The sequence below is a fragment of the Hyaena hyaena genome, unplaced genomic scaffold, assembly GCF_003009895.1.
Source record: "Hyaena hyaena isolate Hyena2069 unplaced genomic scaffold, ASM300989v1 scaffold_198, whole genome shotgun sequence".
NCBI classification, from domain to species: Eukaryota; Metazoa; Chordata; class Mammalia; order Carnivora; family Hyaenidae; genus Hyaena; species Hyaena hyaena.
This window is the reverse complement of record NW_024080829.1, coordinates 2139800-2159096: the sequence shown is the minus strand read 5'-3', so window position 1 is coordinate 2159096 and position 19297 is coordinate 2139800. Positions and strand designations below refer to the sequence as shown.

Below are 19297 nucleotides of genomic sequence, written 5' to 3'. Positions count from 1 at the left end.
CGGCGCGGCGCCCGCTTTATCCCCTCGGGTTTACCTGTAGATAATCCGCTCGGTTTAAATGTAGGTCCATGATGGTGGCACCGACGCAGCGCCGGGACCGCACGGGAACTACAGAAGCTGCTGGACCTCGAGGGATACCCCTCGCGTCCCTCAGAAGAGCAACCCCAGCTACAAATGGTCTCAGTTGGGGATGCAGAGGCGTGGCGACACGGCTGCAGCGTCCAGTGTGACGTCAACACGTTCACGCGAGGGGAGCCCACGGCCCAAAAAGGAAGCCTCGCCCCTATCCCAAAGGACCGCCCACTGACTTAACCTGCTCCAATCAGAGGCAGAGAGGAACGGAGGAAGTGATCCCAGACACTAGAGAAAGGTGGTTTCCAGGGAGACTGGAGACGCAGTCTTGGCTCCACCCCCACCAGGGACTAGAGCGTCACCTCTTTAAGTCCTTCTCAGTGTAAACCCCTGATGTGAAACTTGTGTTGATTCTGAACTATTTTACTGACACGGGGAAGGGTCCTCCAAAGAATTAGGTTCCACCGTTATAGGCGTTAGCTTACCACAGTTTTGGCCTTACGGCCCCTTTCCAAAACTCTTAAACTATTGAGGACCCTAAAGATATTTTGTTTATAGAAGATCTGCTGATATTTACCATATTGGAAATTAGAACTGGAGGGGCCCATAGGTGACTCCGTTGGTTAAGCATTTGAGCCTTTATTTCAGCTCAGGACATGATCTCAGGGTTTGGGAGTTCGAGCCCCAAGTCAGGCTCCACAACAGTGCAGAACCTGCTTGGGATTTTCTCCTCCTCTCTCTGCCCCAACCCCTGCTCACACGCTTGCGCGCGCTCTCTCTGTCTCTGTCTCTCTCTCTCTCAAGAATTAAAAAAAAAGTTTTAGAAATTAGAATTGAAATTTTAAAAGTGTACTTTAAAAAGCTACGTAAAAATTTTAATGAAAATAACTATTTTTGAGGAAAAAAGAGATAAAAAGACTGGTGTTTGCAAATCTATTTACTGTCCATCTAAATAGACAAGTCACAGATCTACTACTGCATCCCATCTGTTGGTATATGCGGGTTGTTTTATTTAAGTATATGAAGAAAATCTGGTCCCAAATCAACAAGTGGTAGTATTTTTTTTACAAACTAATTGCAATGTGGAATGTGTCTTCATTATATAACATATCCAAGAATCCTATATGTTAATATCATCATGGATTTAATCAGAAAAGCTGTGAAATATCGGAAAGCCATCCAGACATGGATACAAATTTTGCAAACTTCTAATTTGTGCTTAAAAGTTCAAATTTTAAGCATTGGTAACAAATGTCCATTGTTTTCCTTGAGATGATAGGCTCTCTTCTTGAATTTTTTTTAACGTTTTATTTATTTCTGAGAGAGGGAGAGGGAGAGAGACAGCGTGAGCAGGGGAAGGTCCCAGCGAGATGGAGATACAGAATCTGGAACAGGCTCCAGGCTCTGAGCTAGCTGTCAGCACAGAGTCCGACGCGGGGCTCGAACCCACGAACCATGAGATCATGACCTGAGCCGAAGTCAGATGCTTAACCGACTGAGCCACCCAGACGCCCCTAGGCTCCCTTCTTGAATTCACAAGAAAGCGTATACTAAATACCCTAGTCTGAATAATCATAATTTTTGTCAGTTGCGCTTTTTTTTGAAAAGAAGAAATGTTCCAGCTAGCATCTCCAATAATCACACAAATGCCTTTCCTTGACACAATACCCCTCAGTATTCAGTAGAAATGCTTTATGCGTGCTTCCCATTTCATCACACAGAATATCTGAAAGAAATGTCTTCAAGATGAGACTTAAAATTAACAACTTTTATTCCTTGACAACAGGCATTTTTATATAAAATTTTGTATTCTGCCACTATGTGGCATGAAGAATGCAGTGACTATTGAAGCCACTGCTTTGATTCATGGCTTAAGCACCAGCAGTATTAACCACCATTGCTTTTGTACATCAGTGCAAATGTCAACACAGTGAAAAAGGCAAATAACATCTTAGTGTAATTAAAATAGTTTCAAAATCACAGACCTCCTGAAAAGACCTCAGGGACCTGCAGATTACTACTGGCCTAAAATGACCCAAGGTCTGATTAAGAGCTGACATTCCCTGATCCTTTGATCATTTCTTCCTTAATGCACACAGTGTTGTGCCTAAAGAAATGCTACATACAGATGAGTAAGATACAGTCTCTTTCCTGATTTCTTTGGTCTACTAGGAGAGAGTTCACAAATGACTGTGAAACAAGAATTGAAACCCTGGGAAGGGGATGCTTCTTAGGAAGAAAAATTATTTCCTGTAAGGAACATGAGAAGGTTTTGACTAGATACAAGAATGTTCCAGACAATTCTTTCTCTGAGGCTAAAATAACTCCATGTTAAAATAGACAGCAGGGCCTGGAGATGGGTTAGGTATGTAGCAACTTGGGAAAAATACATACCAATTTAGACTCAACAAAAATACAGATAAATTTCAGAAGTAAACTGAAAAATAAAGCCATAGGGGAGATAGGAGAACACAGAGTTGTACAGAATTTTATAGAATTTAGGGAGTTGGAAGGAGGATTAATTTGCTAGGGCCCCCATAATAAATTACCACAAACTGGGTGACTTTATCCAACAGAAGAATTTATTTTCTCACAAGTTTCACAGGCTAGGAGTACAAGATCAAAGTGTCAGCAGGGAACCAAACCAATCTTCTAAGACTTCTCACCTTGGCTTGTAGATGCCCATCTTCTCCTGTCTTCACAAGGTCATTCTTCTTTGCAAGTCTGTATCCTTATCTCTTCTGATAAGGAAACCAGTCAAATTGGATCAAGGCCCATCCTAATGACCTCATTTTACCATAACTACCTCTTTAGAGATCTTACTTACAAATACAGTTAGATTCTGAGGTACTGGGAGTTAGGACTTCAACATATGGATTTAAGTGGGATAAAATTCAGCCCATATCAGAAGGGAACTTGTTTGATCTTCTAACAGGAATAAAAGAAATCACAAAGAAAAAAACATATGTTAAGAATAAAGATGAAACATTTCAATATGTGACAAAATTTTTTAAATATAAACAAAAATTTGGGATATATACACAAACTTACTATCTTTATAAACAGTTCATACAAATTAATAAAAAAAAGAAATAGTATTATTCCAATAAGTGAACAGGTAAAAATATGAGCAGACATTTCATAAAGAAAGTGGCTACTGAACAAACTTACAGAAATCCATTACCTTCATTTGTAATCAATAATATTAAAGCAAGATACCTTTTTATTTTACCTTTAAAATTAGAAAAAGATTTAAGTGATAACACTGCATACTGTAGAGACAGCATGTGCTCATCAACTGTGATACTTTAAACTGGCATTAAAACCCTTTCAAAAGCAATGTAGAAATATGCATCCAAACCTATAAATGTTGGATATATTTTTTTAAATATTTTTATTTATTTCTAGGAGAGAGAGAGAGACAGCGTGAGCAGGGGAGGGTCAGAGAGAGAGGGAGTCACAGACTCTGAAACAGGCTCCCGGCTCTGAGCAGGCAGTCAGCACAGAGCCCGACTCGGGCTCGAACCCACGAACTGCGAGATCATGACCTAAGTGAAAGTCGGACGCTTAACCGACTAAGCCACCCAGGCGCCCCACATGTTGGATATTTTTAACCCATAACCCCAATTTGGGACATTCAGTTTACAGAAACAAAGCAAAGTAACAAGTCACCAGTGAGGAACCACTAAAATGCGGACCTAACTATCCAATAATAAGGAAACGGTGCATCCACTTTATCGACTACTATGCAGGCACTGAAAGTGTAAATAATGAAGGCTGGAAAGTAATATGGAAAGTGCTCAGGATCATAATAAAAGCAGAATATAAAATAGTGTATATATTATGAATACAATTATAGGAAAGGACTTAGAAATAAATCCAAAAATTTTTTGTTGGTTATAAAGGATTATAAACTTTCCTCCTCCCGTTTTGTGTTTTCCATAGGATTTTTGCATTATTTTAAATAAAATTTTGCAATTTAAAAATAAAATTAAAACTTAAGTGATTCTCAGAATCCTGTGTTTAACCCTGCCTCGTTTCCAAAGTGGGTATTGTACTGTCCCTATGACTGCAAGTTTCTGTTAAAGGGTTTTCCAGGACAGTGGGTACCAAATCTTCCCATTGTCTATTTTCTCGTCTTGGCAGTGCATTGTTAACAACTTACAGGAAATGGTACTGATATTATTATTGCTGTGTTTACATTATAACAAAGAAATGAAAATACTGAAAATAATGAAAACCTGATGAAGTGGGCAGGAATTATCTTTTTAAAAATTACTCCGGTAAATTTGATAAGTATTCCAGGGCTGGGCAAAATCTAGAAACCATTAATCTAATGTTTTCTCTTTTGGATCACAAACCACTTTCATAGTAATATATAATCTTTCAAAGCCCATAGGAATTTTAAGAATAATTTCATTTTTTCATTGTGCAATCTTGTATTTAATCTGGGCATCTACAAGCTGAGATGAAAAAAAGAAATGTATAGAAATGTAGTTTTAAAGAAAAGGCATTTTATTTTAGATTGTTATATTATTTAAGGTAGCATTATAAAATTCATCTTCTTGGAATCTTTTTAATTTTTTAGGTTTATGTATTTTTGAGAGACAGACAGAGAGTGAGAGAGGGTCAGAGAGAGAAAGGGAGAAAGAGAATATCCTAAGCAGCCTCTACACTGTCAGCATGGAGCCTGATGCAGGGCTCAAACTCATGAACCTGTGAGATCATGACCTGAGATGAAACCAAGGGCCAGATGCTTAGCCAACTGAGACACCCTGGCTCTTTTTGCAATCTTTATAATATTTGTAATCAAGACATATACTGGCAATACTTATTTTCCATTTAACAAATGATGCCCACTGTTTATTTACTTTAATTGTGTAAAAGAAAAGAATTTTATTTTTAAGATCAAATTTATTTTAAAACATTGAAATGAGGACTTGATACAGCATCAAAAATACACAAAAAGAGCTTAAATAATATGATACTTGGAATTCTTTCATTTTGCATCTAGAAAAGGCAAATGATTTTTTTAAGTACTGTGTTTTGTTTCTAAATGGCAAAAGTTGCAAAGTACTAATTTTAAATACTTCTTATATAATTAGCAGGCTGGGGAGTTTTTATTCACAAAAATGAAAAGCCAAGTTAGACAAAGTTGCCACTATAATTTCTCTTTTTAAACATATTTTAAGGTACTAGAGATATCTTGGTGGGCTACATTTAAAAAAAAACACGAGAAAATTATTATATCTCAGATGTGACAAAAATCACCTTGAGACAGATTTACAGAGGTATCACGCACTTCAATAACTTATAAACCTTATGTTGTGGTCTTAAAGCAATTCTTATGAATATAAATTAAACAATTTATGCCTAAGAATAAGAGCAATCTAAATTGCATTATAATTAAAACCATAACACAGCTAGAGATGGCTGAGTGATTGACTCACGAGTATATACATTAGTCTCCATTAAGATGTGGTACCAATTGGGAAACTTTCAAACTCTTATTTAAAAAAATTAATTTTAGATTGATTTTTAAAAAGAAACATGGAAAGAGAGATCATTACCCCCTTGGATGATGATATCAACCCCCTGAAAGAGCTCTGTGACGCCTGAAGACTGAGAACCTGCTTGTAGCAAAGCCCTGTTTGATGGAACAAGGTAGAAGACCAGATTTGCCCCAGGGCACACAATAAACAATTAATGTGGCTTCAGTTCTTTTAAGACATCATTCATAAGACACTTTACCTTCCCATTTCTAACAGCCTCTTTCATTTGGCTAAATGCATTTGAAATAAAAATATACTGGACATGATTGCGTAAGACAGTTGTCCTAAGTTGTACTAAATTTGCTTTTAATAGTCACAAAATATATGTAATTTTTAAGTTTTTGTAGTTACACAGAACTGAAGACACTAGATATTATTTTGCTTATTTCCCTGTTTTATTTCAAGTCTATGAATCTAAGCTTCTCAACGTAGTATGAATTCCATTAAGTCAAGGGTCTTCAGTAAGTTTAATATGGAAACACTGTATGAAAATTTTTAAACAGGAGGCCTAAGAAGCAATTTGAAAGTTGCCTCCTTTCCTTTATCTGTAACTGAGGAAAAAACTAAGAACAGCAAAAAAGTTAAAAAAAGATATAGGACTTGTATAATATTCTAATTAATCATAATCACCTAAATGTCTTTCGCTAAACAAATTGTTTTTTGGTCCTGTTAAAATGTTCCCTTCTCCAAGTTGCCCCACCAACTTTGAGCATTGCTTCTAAGCCCAATGTGTCTGTTAAAACAGTAAGTGGGGCAAGGTCTCGCTGGCTTAGAGCTATCATTAACCTCAAAGAAGTTTTAATTTTGGTGACAATCACCTAGAATAATCCTTACCTTGCCTCTATATTACCACAGTAATACCTATGTCTTAGAATGAGTTCACTGGGGAAAAGCCTAACAAGATTTGGATATGATTTATTGAAGGAATGTTCTCAGCAGAAAAGGAAAGGAGACAGGATAACACAGGGGAAAAAGCTAAACACAGATTTGGTCTCAACTGGAGTCTGGCTGAGCCTAATCCTTTCTGTGGCTCTGGAGCATGAACTACACCAAAAAGGTGGCCCTACCTTGAAACAAGGGCCCAAGCTTTTTGTTTCCGCCCCAGTTAGTCATCAGTATAGGGAAGGGGAGGCATAACATCCAGGACTTCCTTTCAACTAGTTGAGGGCAATTCCCTGGGGAAGTGGATAATTGGGAACTGCTATGAAGCCAACACTCACAGAATCTGGGAGATGCCTGCTCTGGCCCAGAAGAGGATCTGGGCAGGACATCAATAGTATCCACCACACCTTAGCATCACATCTTCCTTCTTGGCTACCACCTAGAAACTACGAAGAAGGAAAACAATGAAATAACAGAAACGTACCATTTTTATATAAGCATAGTAAATAAAAGAAAAAACACCTACATTTAGAGTTCTGCAGTTGTGGAAGGCATAGACAACAACAACAACAACAACAACAAAGATGTATTTTCTCACAGGGTATAGATGCTATGAGCTTTATTTTCATTCAAGACTCTAAGGATCCTAGGCAGAATGTCCTCAGTTAAATCCAACACTTTTCCATTCAACATTTTTTCAATCTCAATTAGGAAGATTACTAAATATGCTCTTCCATAGGTACAGGCAAAATCTTTTACTCTTGGAATCCTAGACAATACTAGAAGACGTAAGTATTGTGTATTATGGAAATTTCATTATCTTTACTGTTTTAATATAAACTATAGTAACATAAACAATGAAAAAATCAATATTTTATTTAGTTCTGACATATAACATAAAATACATAAAGTTTGAAAAATGTTTAAGACAAAATACTATTTGCAAAGCACAAAAGTTAGTGAAATATTATAAAATGGTAGCAAAAATGTGTAAAGTTCTTTTTTTACATTAACTGTTTCAACTCCCCAAAAGTAGAAATTAAGAAGTAATCTTTAAAGAGCTTTAGGTACTACCATTTAATAATCATTTTTGTTCATGTCTAGAAAACAAAAAATGTGTGATATTAATGATTTTTAATGTATAATATATTCAATTGTGTTTTAGAACCTATGAAACTACCCTTAAGCTACAATAATTCATAATCCTGTAAGACTTCATAAAAACAGAGTGAAGAGAATCCAGATGATAGGAATAACCCTATGAGATATTAAAACCTAGCTGGTCAAAATAAAATACTTTGAGTATTTTATGGTCTACAAAGAGATGAGGGAAATTACTGGTCTGTATCTCCTTTCTTATTAATGGGATGCATGAGGTGCTATGGATATTACCAGTATTCAACTCAGTTATAAAATGAATCAAATATAGATCCATCACCACCTATTTTGTGTAGAAAGTGTAATTGAAATGCTTTGATAAGAAAAAGGATGTCAATCATTGTAAGCAATGATGCCAAGAGATGTCTTGAAGGGAAATGAAACATACCTGGTGAGGCTTGGACATGTGTTTCCAGGTAGACAGCCATTGCTCTTCCCTGGCTCTTCTCATAGACATACCCTCTAAAACTCAGAATGAAGCTAATGGGCAAGATAGAAGTCAGTTGTTGATGTCTTATTTAGCATTAAAGTATCAGAGGCAGAAATTAGAAGCTTATAACAAAATAGCAACCCTGCATAGCCTCTAACTTAAAAAAAAAAAAACTTACCATCCCACTAAATAAATTCACATTATTGAAAAACAACAAATGAAAATTTAAGACAGATAGCAAAAAGTATATACTTTAGAAAAATCTTTAATGTGTTGTTTTGAACAATTCTATGAAACTTAAATATGTAATTATATTTTCTATTAACCCATTTCATTGTTAAATTCTTCATTCACTCATTCCTTAAATCATCATTAAATTCTCAAAGGTTCTAGGATATAAGTGATGCCAAAAATTCTAAGAAAATCTTACCAAGTCATAGACAGTCATAAAATTTCATGTTTCTATTTAAAAACAAAAATGTCTTCAGCATTTGGACAAGGGAAGGGATGCTACATAGTGATGACCTTTTTATTTTTATTTGTATTTTGTTGGCAGTTCAGTTGGTTTCAACATTTATTGAGCACCTACTATGTACCAGGCACTGTACTAGATGCTGGAGACACAAAGACGACATGGTCCCTGTCCCCAAGGAGTGTACAGTCTCTTGGAGGCAAACAGGTAGTGCAAAGACATAGAGTTTATTCTAAAGTGGACCAAAATGTCAGTAATGTAATAATACTGGGCCTTTAAGTACAATGGCATGTCATTGTTTATAATGTCAAGGCAGACAATCAAAATGAAGACCATTTTCATGTGATAAAACAGTAAAATCATTAAGACCTAACTTTGAAGGATTCACATGATAAAGGCAGTTAAAACTAAAAATTTACACCATAGTTTTTCAAGTATTTCATACTTAGAAATATTATTGCCCACATTTGTGCTATAGTCAAAGCCATTATTCCAGGTTACTGAATCATTCACATCTCAGCATGCTAGGATTCAGTTTCTCACTGAGTTTATGAATCAGAACAGCTAACTCCTCAGTTGCTTGGCTCTTGTCCTCCAAAAGTTCATAACGAAGACTGGAGATATCTTGTTTGATTTCTTTTAATTCACCTATAGTATTTGTATTAAAAAGAAACATATCATGGGTAATTTGCTCTTTGGATTTAGAAAAGAACAAAGATTGAAATTTATACAATATGAACATATTTGCTTCATAAAATCCAAGGTAGTTTCTTCAATTTTTTTCCTTCAAGACATTGAAGAAATATTAATCTTTAAAAATACAGTGACCTTTGACAAAAGCAATAAAAATAGTCCAGCTATGTTTTCAGTAGTAAAACTCAGCTAATGTGTTGTTCTGAGGCTCAATCACCTCTCAACACAGGGTAATTTTTCTGTTAACTGATTTGCAACCAGGGTATCTCCATCCTGTCTACAGGGGATACCTTTGGTTCCCTCAGACATAAGGGTTGAAACCTACGTGGATCATTTCCCTTTGCGAGGATGGAAGAGAACACTAGCAAAATGAAACGCTATTAAAGCTGAGTCATTCTATTTAACACGCAAATACTCGTATGGAACAAGTAAGTTTTACATCAAGTTTGAAGTAAGAGAAGGGAAGAAAATAAAGTAGGGACGATTATTAAGGAAGGCAATGGTAATGAACTTGGAGCCAAGGAATGGTTTGTAAGACACACAGAACCAATGTATAAGGAAGGTAACAAGCAATGGTGAAATTAAGTTTAGATGCGAAACCGCTGGCAATACGTACATACATAAGAGTCTCCATAGGAGACTTTTGGCCATTAAAACAACTATTCCCATAATCCAGCTTGGCAGTATTTTGATCATACGTAGACTACAATTAAAAAGTGGATTCTCTTGCAAATGATTGTCATGTAGATAATGCTATCATGATGCTGAAAGGTGAACCTTGGGGCAGAAATGTATCTTGAATGTACAAGAAATGATTCTTCAAATCATTGGTATTTTAACAGCTTTCTATAATAGAATCACATGTAAAACACACCTTTCATGATATTCTTGCTACCTTTATCATGCTTTATTTTTTTAAAAATGTTTATTTTTGAAGGAGAGACAGACAGAGAGAGAGTAGGGGAGGGGCAGAGAGAGAGGGAGACACAGAATCTGAAGCAGGCTCCAGGCTCCAAGCTGTTGGGCTCACCAACTATGAGATCATGACCTGAGCTGAAGTTGGACATTTACCCAACTGAGCCACCCAGGTGCCCCATAATAGAATCACATGTAAAACATACCTTTCATGATATTCCCTGCTACCTTTATCATGCTTTAAAGTATAATTTCTATGTTCTTTTATATATGAAAGTCAGACATTTTTATCTTAAGGAATTCTATTTCTCAAAAATACCCATAACACATTTTCAGATTCCTTGTGCTTAGACCAAACAAACAAAGTGCTTCCTCCTTTTCCATTTGGCAATATGATCTAATTTGAAATCACAGGCCAGTCCTTGGTGAAAGAAATAGATTTTCATTCCATGCAGTATCAGCTTTGGACTATAAACCAATTGGATCCCCTTTCATGTGCCTACTACCATATCCTCCTTCCTTGTTTTTGAGTTATGGGGAGACTATACTTTTTTTTTTTTTTGAGAGAGAGAGAGAGAGAATGAGAGCAAGGGAGGGAAAGAAGAAGAGGATGAGAGAATCTTAAGAAGGCTCTATGCTCAGCACTGAGCCCAAGGCAGGGCTCAGTCTCAAAACCATGGGATCATGACCAAAGCCAACACCAAGGGTTGGAAGCTTAACCAGCTGAGCCACTCAGGTTCCCCAGAAAACTATATGCTATGTGTTACATGTAGTCTGCCAATACAGCAAACACAAATTACTCAATCTCTTCAGACTTCAGTCCCTCCATTTATTAATGAAGCTGTTAAACTGTATGATAGTTTAATTAGAACTTTGTTCAAAACTCCAAATTCTCATTAACTCGTTTTCCTCTTTGGTGCAAGGACTTGGAAGATGGTCTTTGATTTTGGTGATTTCAGCCATCCAGTTCCCCAGATCACTTTGTTTTTGTACCCCCTCCTCCCAGGGAGGTTATAGTACAAATGATCAGGTTTCTGCTTTCTAGACTATAACACCTTTCCAATCCTATCTCCCTGAGACAGTTTCTAGGGCAATTGGATTTTGGCTGGTCCTCAATCATGCATTCATAGACTTCTTTACTATATACACATATCATTGGAATGAGTCAGATTTTCAAGGGATTCCTTGCGCTCACCGGGTCATGGCTTCAAAGCCCACCATCAGTTTTATTTAGTTTAGCCCTTTCTTCTCTTATCAGCACAGATAGAGATCATCTGGCGGCATCTCACTGGTGTTGTAAGCTACAGTTTTCCATTTTTAAGGCAGCTTATTTCTCCAAGGTTGATTTCTTTCCAACTCTGGGCCTGTTCTTTGGCCCACCTAGCTTTTGGTGAAACTTTTTTATAGTCCAGACAGAAGCCCTGCCTAGCTGGAAAAATTGGCACCTTTAAAGAAGGAGCCTATAAGAAAAGTGAAAGGCAGAAGAGAAATACCAGATGAGAGAGAGATTTCTTTGTGTACAACAAAGATTTTCCTGAAGTGGATTCTATTTGAGCCAATCAGCGAATTATTTTATTGGAAAATGTTCATATTGGAAAAAGGCTAACACTCACTTGAGTTCACTGAAAACAGAACCAAAACTACTGACTACCTTATGTAATAGGGATTTAAAAGCTTCCGGAAAGATGGTAGATTTTATATTCTAAGAATCAGGGCATTCTGAGAAGAGATAAATGGTCTCTGACTGACATTTTTAATAACGATTTCTTTAAAAAGATAGTTTTAGAAATTAACATAAGATTCTTCTGTCAATCTTGGAACTGTTACCTGAGATTGGATTTTTAAAGTCCAATTATACTTGATTATCCTTCAATATCAAGTTTCCCAAGTTCATTAAGTTAGTTGCAAATGTTTCTCAAGTTGGAGATGCTTACCTTCATTAACTTCATCATTTTCTTTGTCCACTTGTGCTTTCAGAACATATCGCTTTATAAGTCTTTTCATTATCTGCTGTTGATCAAAAAGAAATGATTATATCACCGATGATATATATAAGCCACCTGGATCCTATTCTCCAAAGAGTCACACATACCTGTAAAGCAAACACAGCTTAGGAGAGAGAGATTTTATATAGATTCACCCAGATTTCACAACTTAATGATTTTTTACCTTCTCTTGAGACTTACTGCATAATCCGCAAACATTCTCCCACACCTCTAGGAATGGAAGAAACTATTAAAAAAAAAAGTTAAGTTGGAGGATTTCAATTAATGGTTTCTCTTTCAACTGATTCTCTTTCAGAAGTGTGACACAATATTATCACCTATAGGCACTGCCTTATTTTCTCACTGTCAAATATGTGTTCAATGGAGAAAAATTGGAAAATACAGAAAAGAACAAAAGAAATAAACAAAAAATATCAATTGTTCCACAATCCAAAGATAATCACTGTTGTTATTTTGGTGTCTGTCTCTTTAAATTGTGCATACATACTAATTACTATATGTATATTTTATATTTTCTAAATACCATATATTCTGTTATATTGTATAGTTTCCTCTCATAGCAATATATATTGTGAATATATTTCAATCTAACTAAATTCTCTTACAGGATAATTGTTTACCCATAATGAAAAAATGAAACTGGAGCCCTGCTTCATACCATGCACAGAAAAATTAATTCCACATACATCTTAAATGTGAAATACAAGCTTTTAAACCCTTTGAAAGAAAGCATAGGAAAATATATTTATAAATTCAGTGTAGAGCTGGGTGTTTTTTAAACAAAATTTAAAAATTCCAAGTATAATAGAAGAGAGTGATAAATTCAATTTTATTAAAATTAAAACTTCATTAAAAGTTCTGTTTAAAAAGATACTATAAAAAAGTAAAAAAGCAAGTCACAAATTGGAAGAAAATATTGGCAATACTTATAACTGATAAAGCATTTAATTTGGATCTAAAATATGTGAAGAACTTTAATTAAGAAAAATTCAAATAACACAATAGAAAAAAGAGCAAATACAAACAGACATTGCACAGAAATGGAAATGTGAATGGTCAGTAGGCATATAAAACAATCTCAAATTCTTTTCTTGGGGAAATCCAAATTACAATTAAAAGGAGACACAATTACATATCTACACAGGGCAAAGATTAATAAATCTCATAATGCCAAATGTTGGACAGAATATGCATGAATGGGGACTTTTACACTTTACTGGCACAGGTATAAATAGACGATTTTGAAAAACAATTTGGCATTATCGTTTAAAGTTGAATACTTGCATACTCTTTCACCCAGAAAGTCCACTCTTTGATACAGAGCCTGGAAAAACTTTACACATGTGGACCAAGAGACATAAACAACAATGTTTATAGCAATCTTGTCCAAAATAGCAAATAAAAATCTGGAAACAGTCTAAACAAATATCAACAGGAGAACAGACAAATGGTGGTATGTTACACAATGTAATGTCATTGTGTTCACTAATGAAATTAAATAATGAAATTAGTGAGCCACAGCCACACACAGCAGTATGGATGAATCTTAGAAGCATAAATGTTGAATGAAAAATTCAATTTGTAGAATTCACCAAGTATGAAACTTCTTATAAAGCTCAACAACAAGTATATCTATATAATGGTTGATAGGAATATTTACATATATAGCAGGTCTATATTTGAAAAGAAAATGAAAGCAAGAGGCTGAGAAACCCAAACTTCAAGTCAGTGATTACCTCTTAGGTGGAGGCAAGAGGCAGGCCAGGGAGAAGCAACTAGGTAGAAGCAATAATGGATAATGTTCTCATTCATAGGCAGGTAGTAGTTTCCATAGGTGTACATGTAATTTTAACTTATTATGTGTTATGGACATTCTTGTGCCTATATCAAATATCACATTAAAAAATAAAGGAGGCAGGGAAAGGCCTGAACTAAAATGAAGATACAGTAGGAATAGAAAATCTATCTTAATTTTTAGGAAGTGGAAATTATAAACCTAAGTGACCCATTAGACATCAAGCTCAAGAAAAGGGATAGATCTAGGAATATCCCCAGTGTTTGTCTCAAAGAATAATCAGATCAAGAAGGAACCTATGCTATTGAAAAGGAAAAACCCATTTTCCCAATCACAGTAAAATATGAAACCTATTGTAATCTGTGGAATGTAGACTTCAGGGCAGACTCACAGCCCGGTGGATCTTGGCCTAGACTTGCTCATTCCTTCACCAAATATTTATTGAGAGCCAATTCTGTGCCAGGTACTATACTAAATGCTAGGGATGCAATAGTGAGCATAACTCCTACTCTACTAAAGTTTCATTGGAACAATTCACTATGATGGGTGAACATATCAGGGATCTAATTAAGTTTACGGGACAGCAAAGTTGATTCTTATAAAGACAATACAAAGAAACATGTTTCAGTTAAAAGCAGCTTGAAAGGTGGTAATACAAGTCAGTGGGAAAGAAAAGATTATTCAACAAATAGTATTGAGATAAGAACTATCCTTATGGGTAAATTAAAATTAGATCTCTACACTTTAAACCATACACAAAACAAAATTTTAAAGAGCCAAAGAGACAAAAGATCTAAATGTGAAAAGCAAAGTTTTGAAAAGAATAGGGAAATGAAAAAGCTAAAGGAAGGGCACTTGGGTGTCTCAGTTGGTTGAGCATCTGACTCTTGATTTCAGCTCAGGTCATGATCTCACGGTTGGTGGGTTCAAGTCCCACATGGGGCTCTGCACTGACAGCACGGTGCCTACTTGGGATTCTCTCTCTCCCTCTCTCTTTGCTATTCCCCTCTGTGCTCTCTCTCTTGAAAAAAATAAACTTAAAAGAAAAAAGAAAAAAGCTAAAGGAAAGGATAAGCTATAAGGAAAAGAGTAATAAATCTGACTATATTAAGACATTTATTTATTTTTTTTTTTAAATTTTTTTTAATGTTTTTATTTATTTCTAGGAGAGAGACAGTGTGAGCAGGGAGGGTCAGAGAGAGAGGGAGTCACAGACTCTGAAACAGGCTCCAGGCTCTGGGCTGGCAGTCAGCACAGAGCNGGAGAGAGACAGTGTGAGCAGGGATGGTCAGAGAGAGAGGGAGTCACAGACTCTGAAACAGGCTCCAGGCTCTGGGCTGGCAGTCAGCACAGAGCCCCACGCGGGGCTCGAACCCACGAACCGTGAGATCATGACCTAAGCGAAAGTCGGACGCTTAACCGACTAAGCCACCCAGGCGCCCCTATATTAAGACATTTAAAAAACTTTTATACAAGAAAGAATACCAATGAAATGTAACCTTACGTCAAATGTTACTTTTCTGGTTGTCCCGGAATTGTTGATAAATCCAAAACTGATAAGAAAGGATACTAAGTACTCCATGGTCTAAGACCAAGCTGTCACTAGCATTTGGGACCATCCACCTCCCTTCAAGGCTTACTTAGAATAGCTAGACCGGTACTTACCATCAACTTCCTTCTAATCCCACATAAGTAAAAGGACTGAGACATGGGAGGGATCATGGGCTTTTGAAGAGGTTATTCTCTCTCTTTCCTGGGTGGAAGGGAGGTGGTACACCACCACTCCCCAGAAGCTAAGGGAGGGGGAAAAGCCAAGGCAATCACTCATAAAGTTTAGAGTTGCCTAAACAAAAGACCTGGTATCTTGCTTCCAATTAAATGTCTATTTTGGCAAACTTGCTGACCTGCTCCTGGCAATTAAGTCAGGGGAAAAAAAAGAGGACTGAGATAAGAGAGGAACAGTCATTGGCTCAACCTGTATTCTCATTATTTGGCAAAAGGATAGATTTCCACTGTATTGGGTGGAAGGCAATAATACACCTCAGTGGGAAAGGATGGTCTATTCAATAAATGGGGCTGGTATGATGTGCTGTCCTTATGGAAAGGGTGAAAATTAGATGTGAACCTTAAATCAGAGCCAGATCTCTGCTTCAGGAGCTGTGCAAAAGAAAGGTAGCTTATGTGGCCTTTTCAAACCCTCTAAACATGTCCTGAACCCATTTAGAGAGACGCAGCACATGGGTGCCTACCACAGTCAGGATGTTAAAACTTGGTCAACATTAGAGCTGTGGTGACGAACAAGGAAGAAGCTGCACCACAGTAAGCTCAAATGAAAAGATGCTTGCCCTCTGGCTTCTTCTTCCCATTCTACATAGGAGAGGATTAGCACCTTGATGAGTTAGCAGGGGGAGGTATGTACAAAGCAGACCACAGTCTTTCTCCACTAGAGATACAGAAAGGTGTAGCTTATGTTAAAAAAATAAGGAGAAGAAGAGCTTTAGCTCTGATTTGGAAATTTATACTTCAAAATAAACTTAATTGTCTCTTTAATTACAAAAATGAGACTTTCTAATAACCAAGTCACTGGAAAGTCCTGGAATCTTCACTTGATCTTAGCCAAAAGGCCAAGAAACGATGGAAAGTCCTGGAATCTTGACCAGACGTTGTAAAGGCATTCTCCATTCAATGGAAAAGAGGAGTTCAAAATAGGACAGTTAGTGGAATATTATTGAAAACAAAGTCATTTTATATGAGTTGAGACTCCTTAATGAACCCATTATGTGAAGCTATTTTGGGCTAAGACTCCTTAATGAACAAGCTAAGACTCCTTAATGAACCCATTATACAAAGTTCAAAGACAAACCAAAAAGTGACAGAACTTGTTTGCAAAACACAGCAACAAAGAATCCGTATGAGGAATATTACAGAACTGATATTGGATTGAAATCTGTTTCCCCACAGATGACACTACCTGGTAATAGTTCATCCTTTAGTTCATATTGGAAAGATAATTCATGTGAATTCCAAAATGATGTGTAGCCTAGGCAATGGGCAAAGTTTAGCCATTTCCATTCTGGTAGTCTGGAGAGCCCAAAGCAGTATTGGGTAGCAGTTAAAAAAGTGGGCTGCAAGGACAAATTGCCTGGATTTTAGTTGTTACTACATTATTTACAAGCTGTGGAACCTTGGCAACTGAATCTGTATAATGGAAATGGTAGAATCTACATGGGAAAAGAGATAATATAGGTAAATTACATAGTAGGTACTCAATTAATGTAACTATTATGGTCTCATTATCATGCATATTTTTGTAAGGCAAATATTGATTAACCAATCTAAATAATGTCTAATAATACTATAGGCAAGGATTATAAAACTCATGTGTGACAAGTAAAATTACCACTGTAAATATTACCTTTAAATTTTCAACTGATACCTTAATCAAAGCCAGTACCCAAAACAAAATTGACCATTAACAAACTCATTATTTTTCCCTCTTGGTCTAGTTACTAACTAGTGGAATAGAAGTCCACAGTTCAAAACCTCTAGGAATTATCTCAATGTCTTGGTATGATCCTGTGAATCACTCCTTAAAGTCGACATTGTGACTTTGGTAGAGTAGACCATGGATTTCCTCTATCCAGGGTGTGAAAAGCCTAGATGGTAGTTACCTTAAAAATCATCTCTTGCAGACAAATCTGAGTTCATTTTTCAAATCTCTGTTAAGACTGGGAGAAGGGATGAAATGTGGGTAGTTGGGTATATGGGTATGTCCCTCATTCCCAAAAGGCATCAAACCTCTTCTTTTCACTAGCTTATTTTTCACTGATTCAAATTCAACTGACACTTGTGAAGAACTCTTTCAGATACTTTTACATTCATTTTCTCATTTAATCCTACAGAGAAGCCAAATTTGACTGTCCATGACTATTCCATAATACGAATATTATAAAGTATGCCTATAAGGTAAGACTAATACGAACAAACATTTATAAAGAACTCAGAAGCAGAAACTAGAATTTTAGAGAGGGAAGGGACCTTGGAAGTCATGTGTTTTTCATATTTTCATACCATTCATTGTGAGACATCCTGATCCATCACCATTGCACAGCCTCTGAATAAACATCTGTGATTCAGAGCCTGTTATTCTTTCCAGACAGCTGGTTTAATCTATTTTTAGACAACTGTAGCAGTTACAAAACAATTCTGTTGTATTGCATCAAATATGCTTCATTATACCTTCTAACCACTGGTCAAAATTCTGTTCTTCAGAGAAATACAGAATGAAATTGCTTCTTCTTCTATGTGATGGGTTTTTAAATATTCCCCTCCTCTGTGTTTCGCAAGGTTCTCATACCATTTTATTTACATTTCATCTATACCACATTTCACAAGGTTGTGTGAATGTTAATCTACTTTTTCTTTCCTTCTTACCTCAATCCTGAAATTTCACTCCAAGGGAGATATCCTTGAAGGCAAGGACTGTATTTTTGTATCCTTATAACCAAGGACCATGCATAATAGTGGAAGTCTTGAATGTGCCATCAAGCTCATTATGAATGAAGTTCAATGTGAATACTTCATATTACCTCCTTTAAAGAAAAATGCCATGCACTTCCAGTAAAACCAAGCCACCTATGGTAGCCTTCATGGATTGGACTAGGGACCACTATGTGGGCCAAAGACAGTATAACACTGTCTTGGCCAAAGGAGTTCCCAAGCTGAAGAAGGTAGTTAAAGCAGAGCTGCTACAGGTGTCTGCTACAAGAGACACCAGAGAGAATAGGACCCAAGAACCTACAACTTTGCTTCTGTGGAGTCTTAGGAAAATATTCCCATTTCTTAAAGTCACCTTAGCATATCTATGCTTGAACTTTTCATGAGCAGAATTCAATCACAGCTATACCTCCAAGTCTTTATGTTCTCCAGAAAAAATCATCCCTAGTTCTTTAAAAAAAAATCTTTACATACATAACAATGACCTCAGCATACTATTAATAATTACTGTTAATATAAATAACACTGCCATTGATCAAAGTATTTCTGAAATTCTTCCTCTGTTATACTTTGAGGCACATTTGAGCCTCTCTGCTTTTGAAGTAATTGTCTTGGAGAGGAAACACTCATTTGGATATAAAACACATAAGGTGCAACTGGTGACAGCCATGTGTTTTTTTGAAGATGGATGTGACTATTTTTGAAAAAAAGTAGTCATATGGCACTGAGTCTTGTTAATAAGGTGAACAATTATCTGAGTTTAACAATGAGAATAAAGCAATTTTGTGTCTGATAAACTAATTCCAAAAGTAATTCTTTATTAAT

The 19297-nt window shown here is 36.2% G+C and overlaps 2 protein-coding genes and 1 pseudogene across 2 annotated transcripts in view; all 3 read right to left on the bottom strand.

The window, feature by feature from the left end:
* Nucleotides 1-386, bottom strand: part of BBS7 (Bardet-Biedl syndrome 7) — a 37290-nt gene extending 36904 nt beyond the window's left edge. Inside the window, exon 1 of the mRNA XM_039241604.1 lies at nt 35-386. Coding sequence (XP_039097535.1) covers nt 35-70 — 36 coding nt within the window. The 5' untranslated portion in view covers nt 71-386. The remainder of the gene's footprint in view (nt 1-34) is intronic.
* An 8050-nt stretch (nt 387-8436) lies between these two features.
* TRPC3 (transient receptor potential cation channel subfamily C member 3) overlaps nt 8437-19297 on the bottom strand; it is a 71482-nt gene continuing 60621 nt past the window's right edge. The window contains exons 11-12 of the mRNA XM_039241613.1: nt 12109-12184; nt 8437-9214 (exon numbers count right to left, since the gene is read on the bottom strand). Of these exons, the coding sequence (XP_039097544.1) occupies nt 9072-9214; nt 12109-12184 (219 nt within the window). The 3' untranslated portion in view covers nt 8437-9071. The remainder of the gene's footprint in view (nt 9215-12108; nt 12185-19297) is intronic.
* LOC120238042 lies at nt 16467-16611 on the bottom strand (annotated as a pseudogene).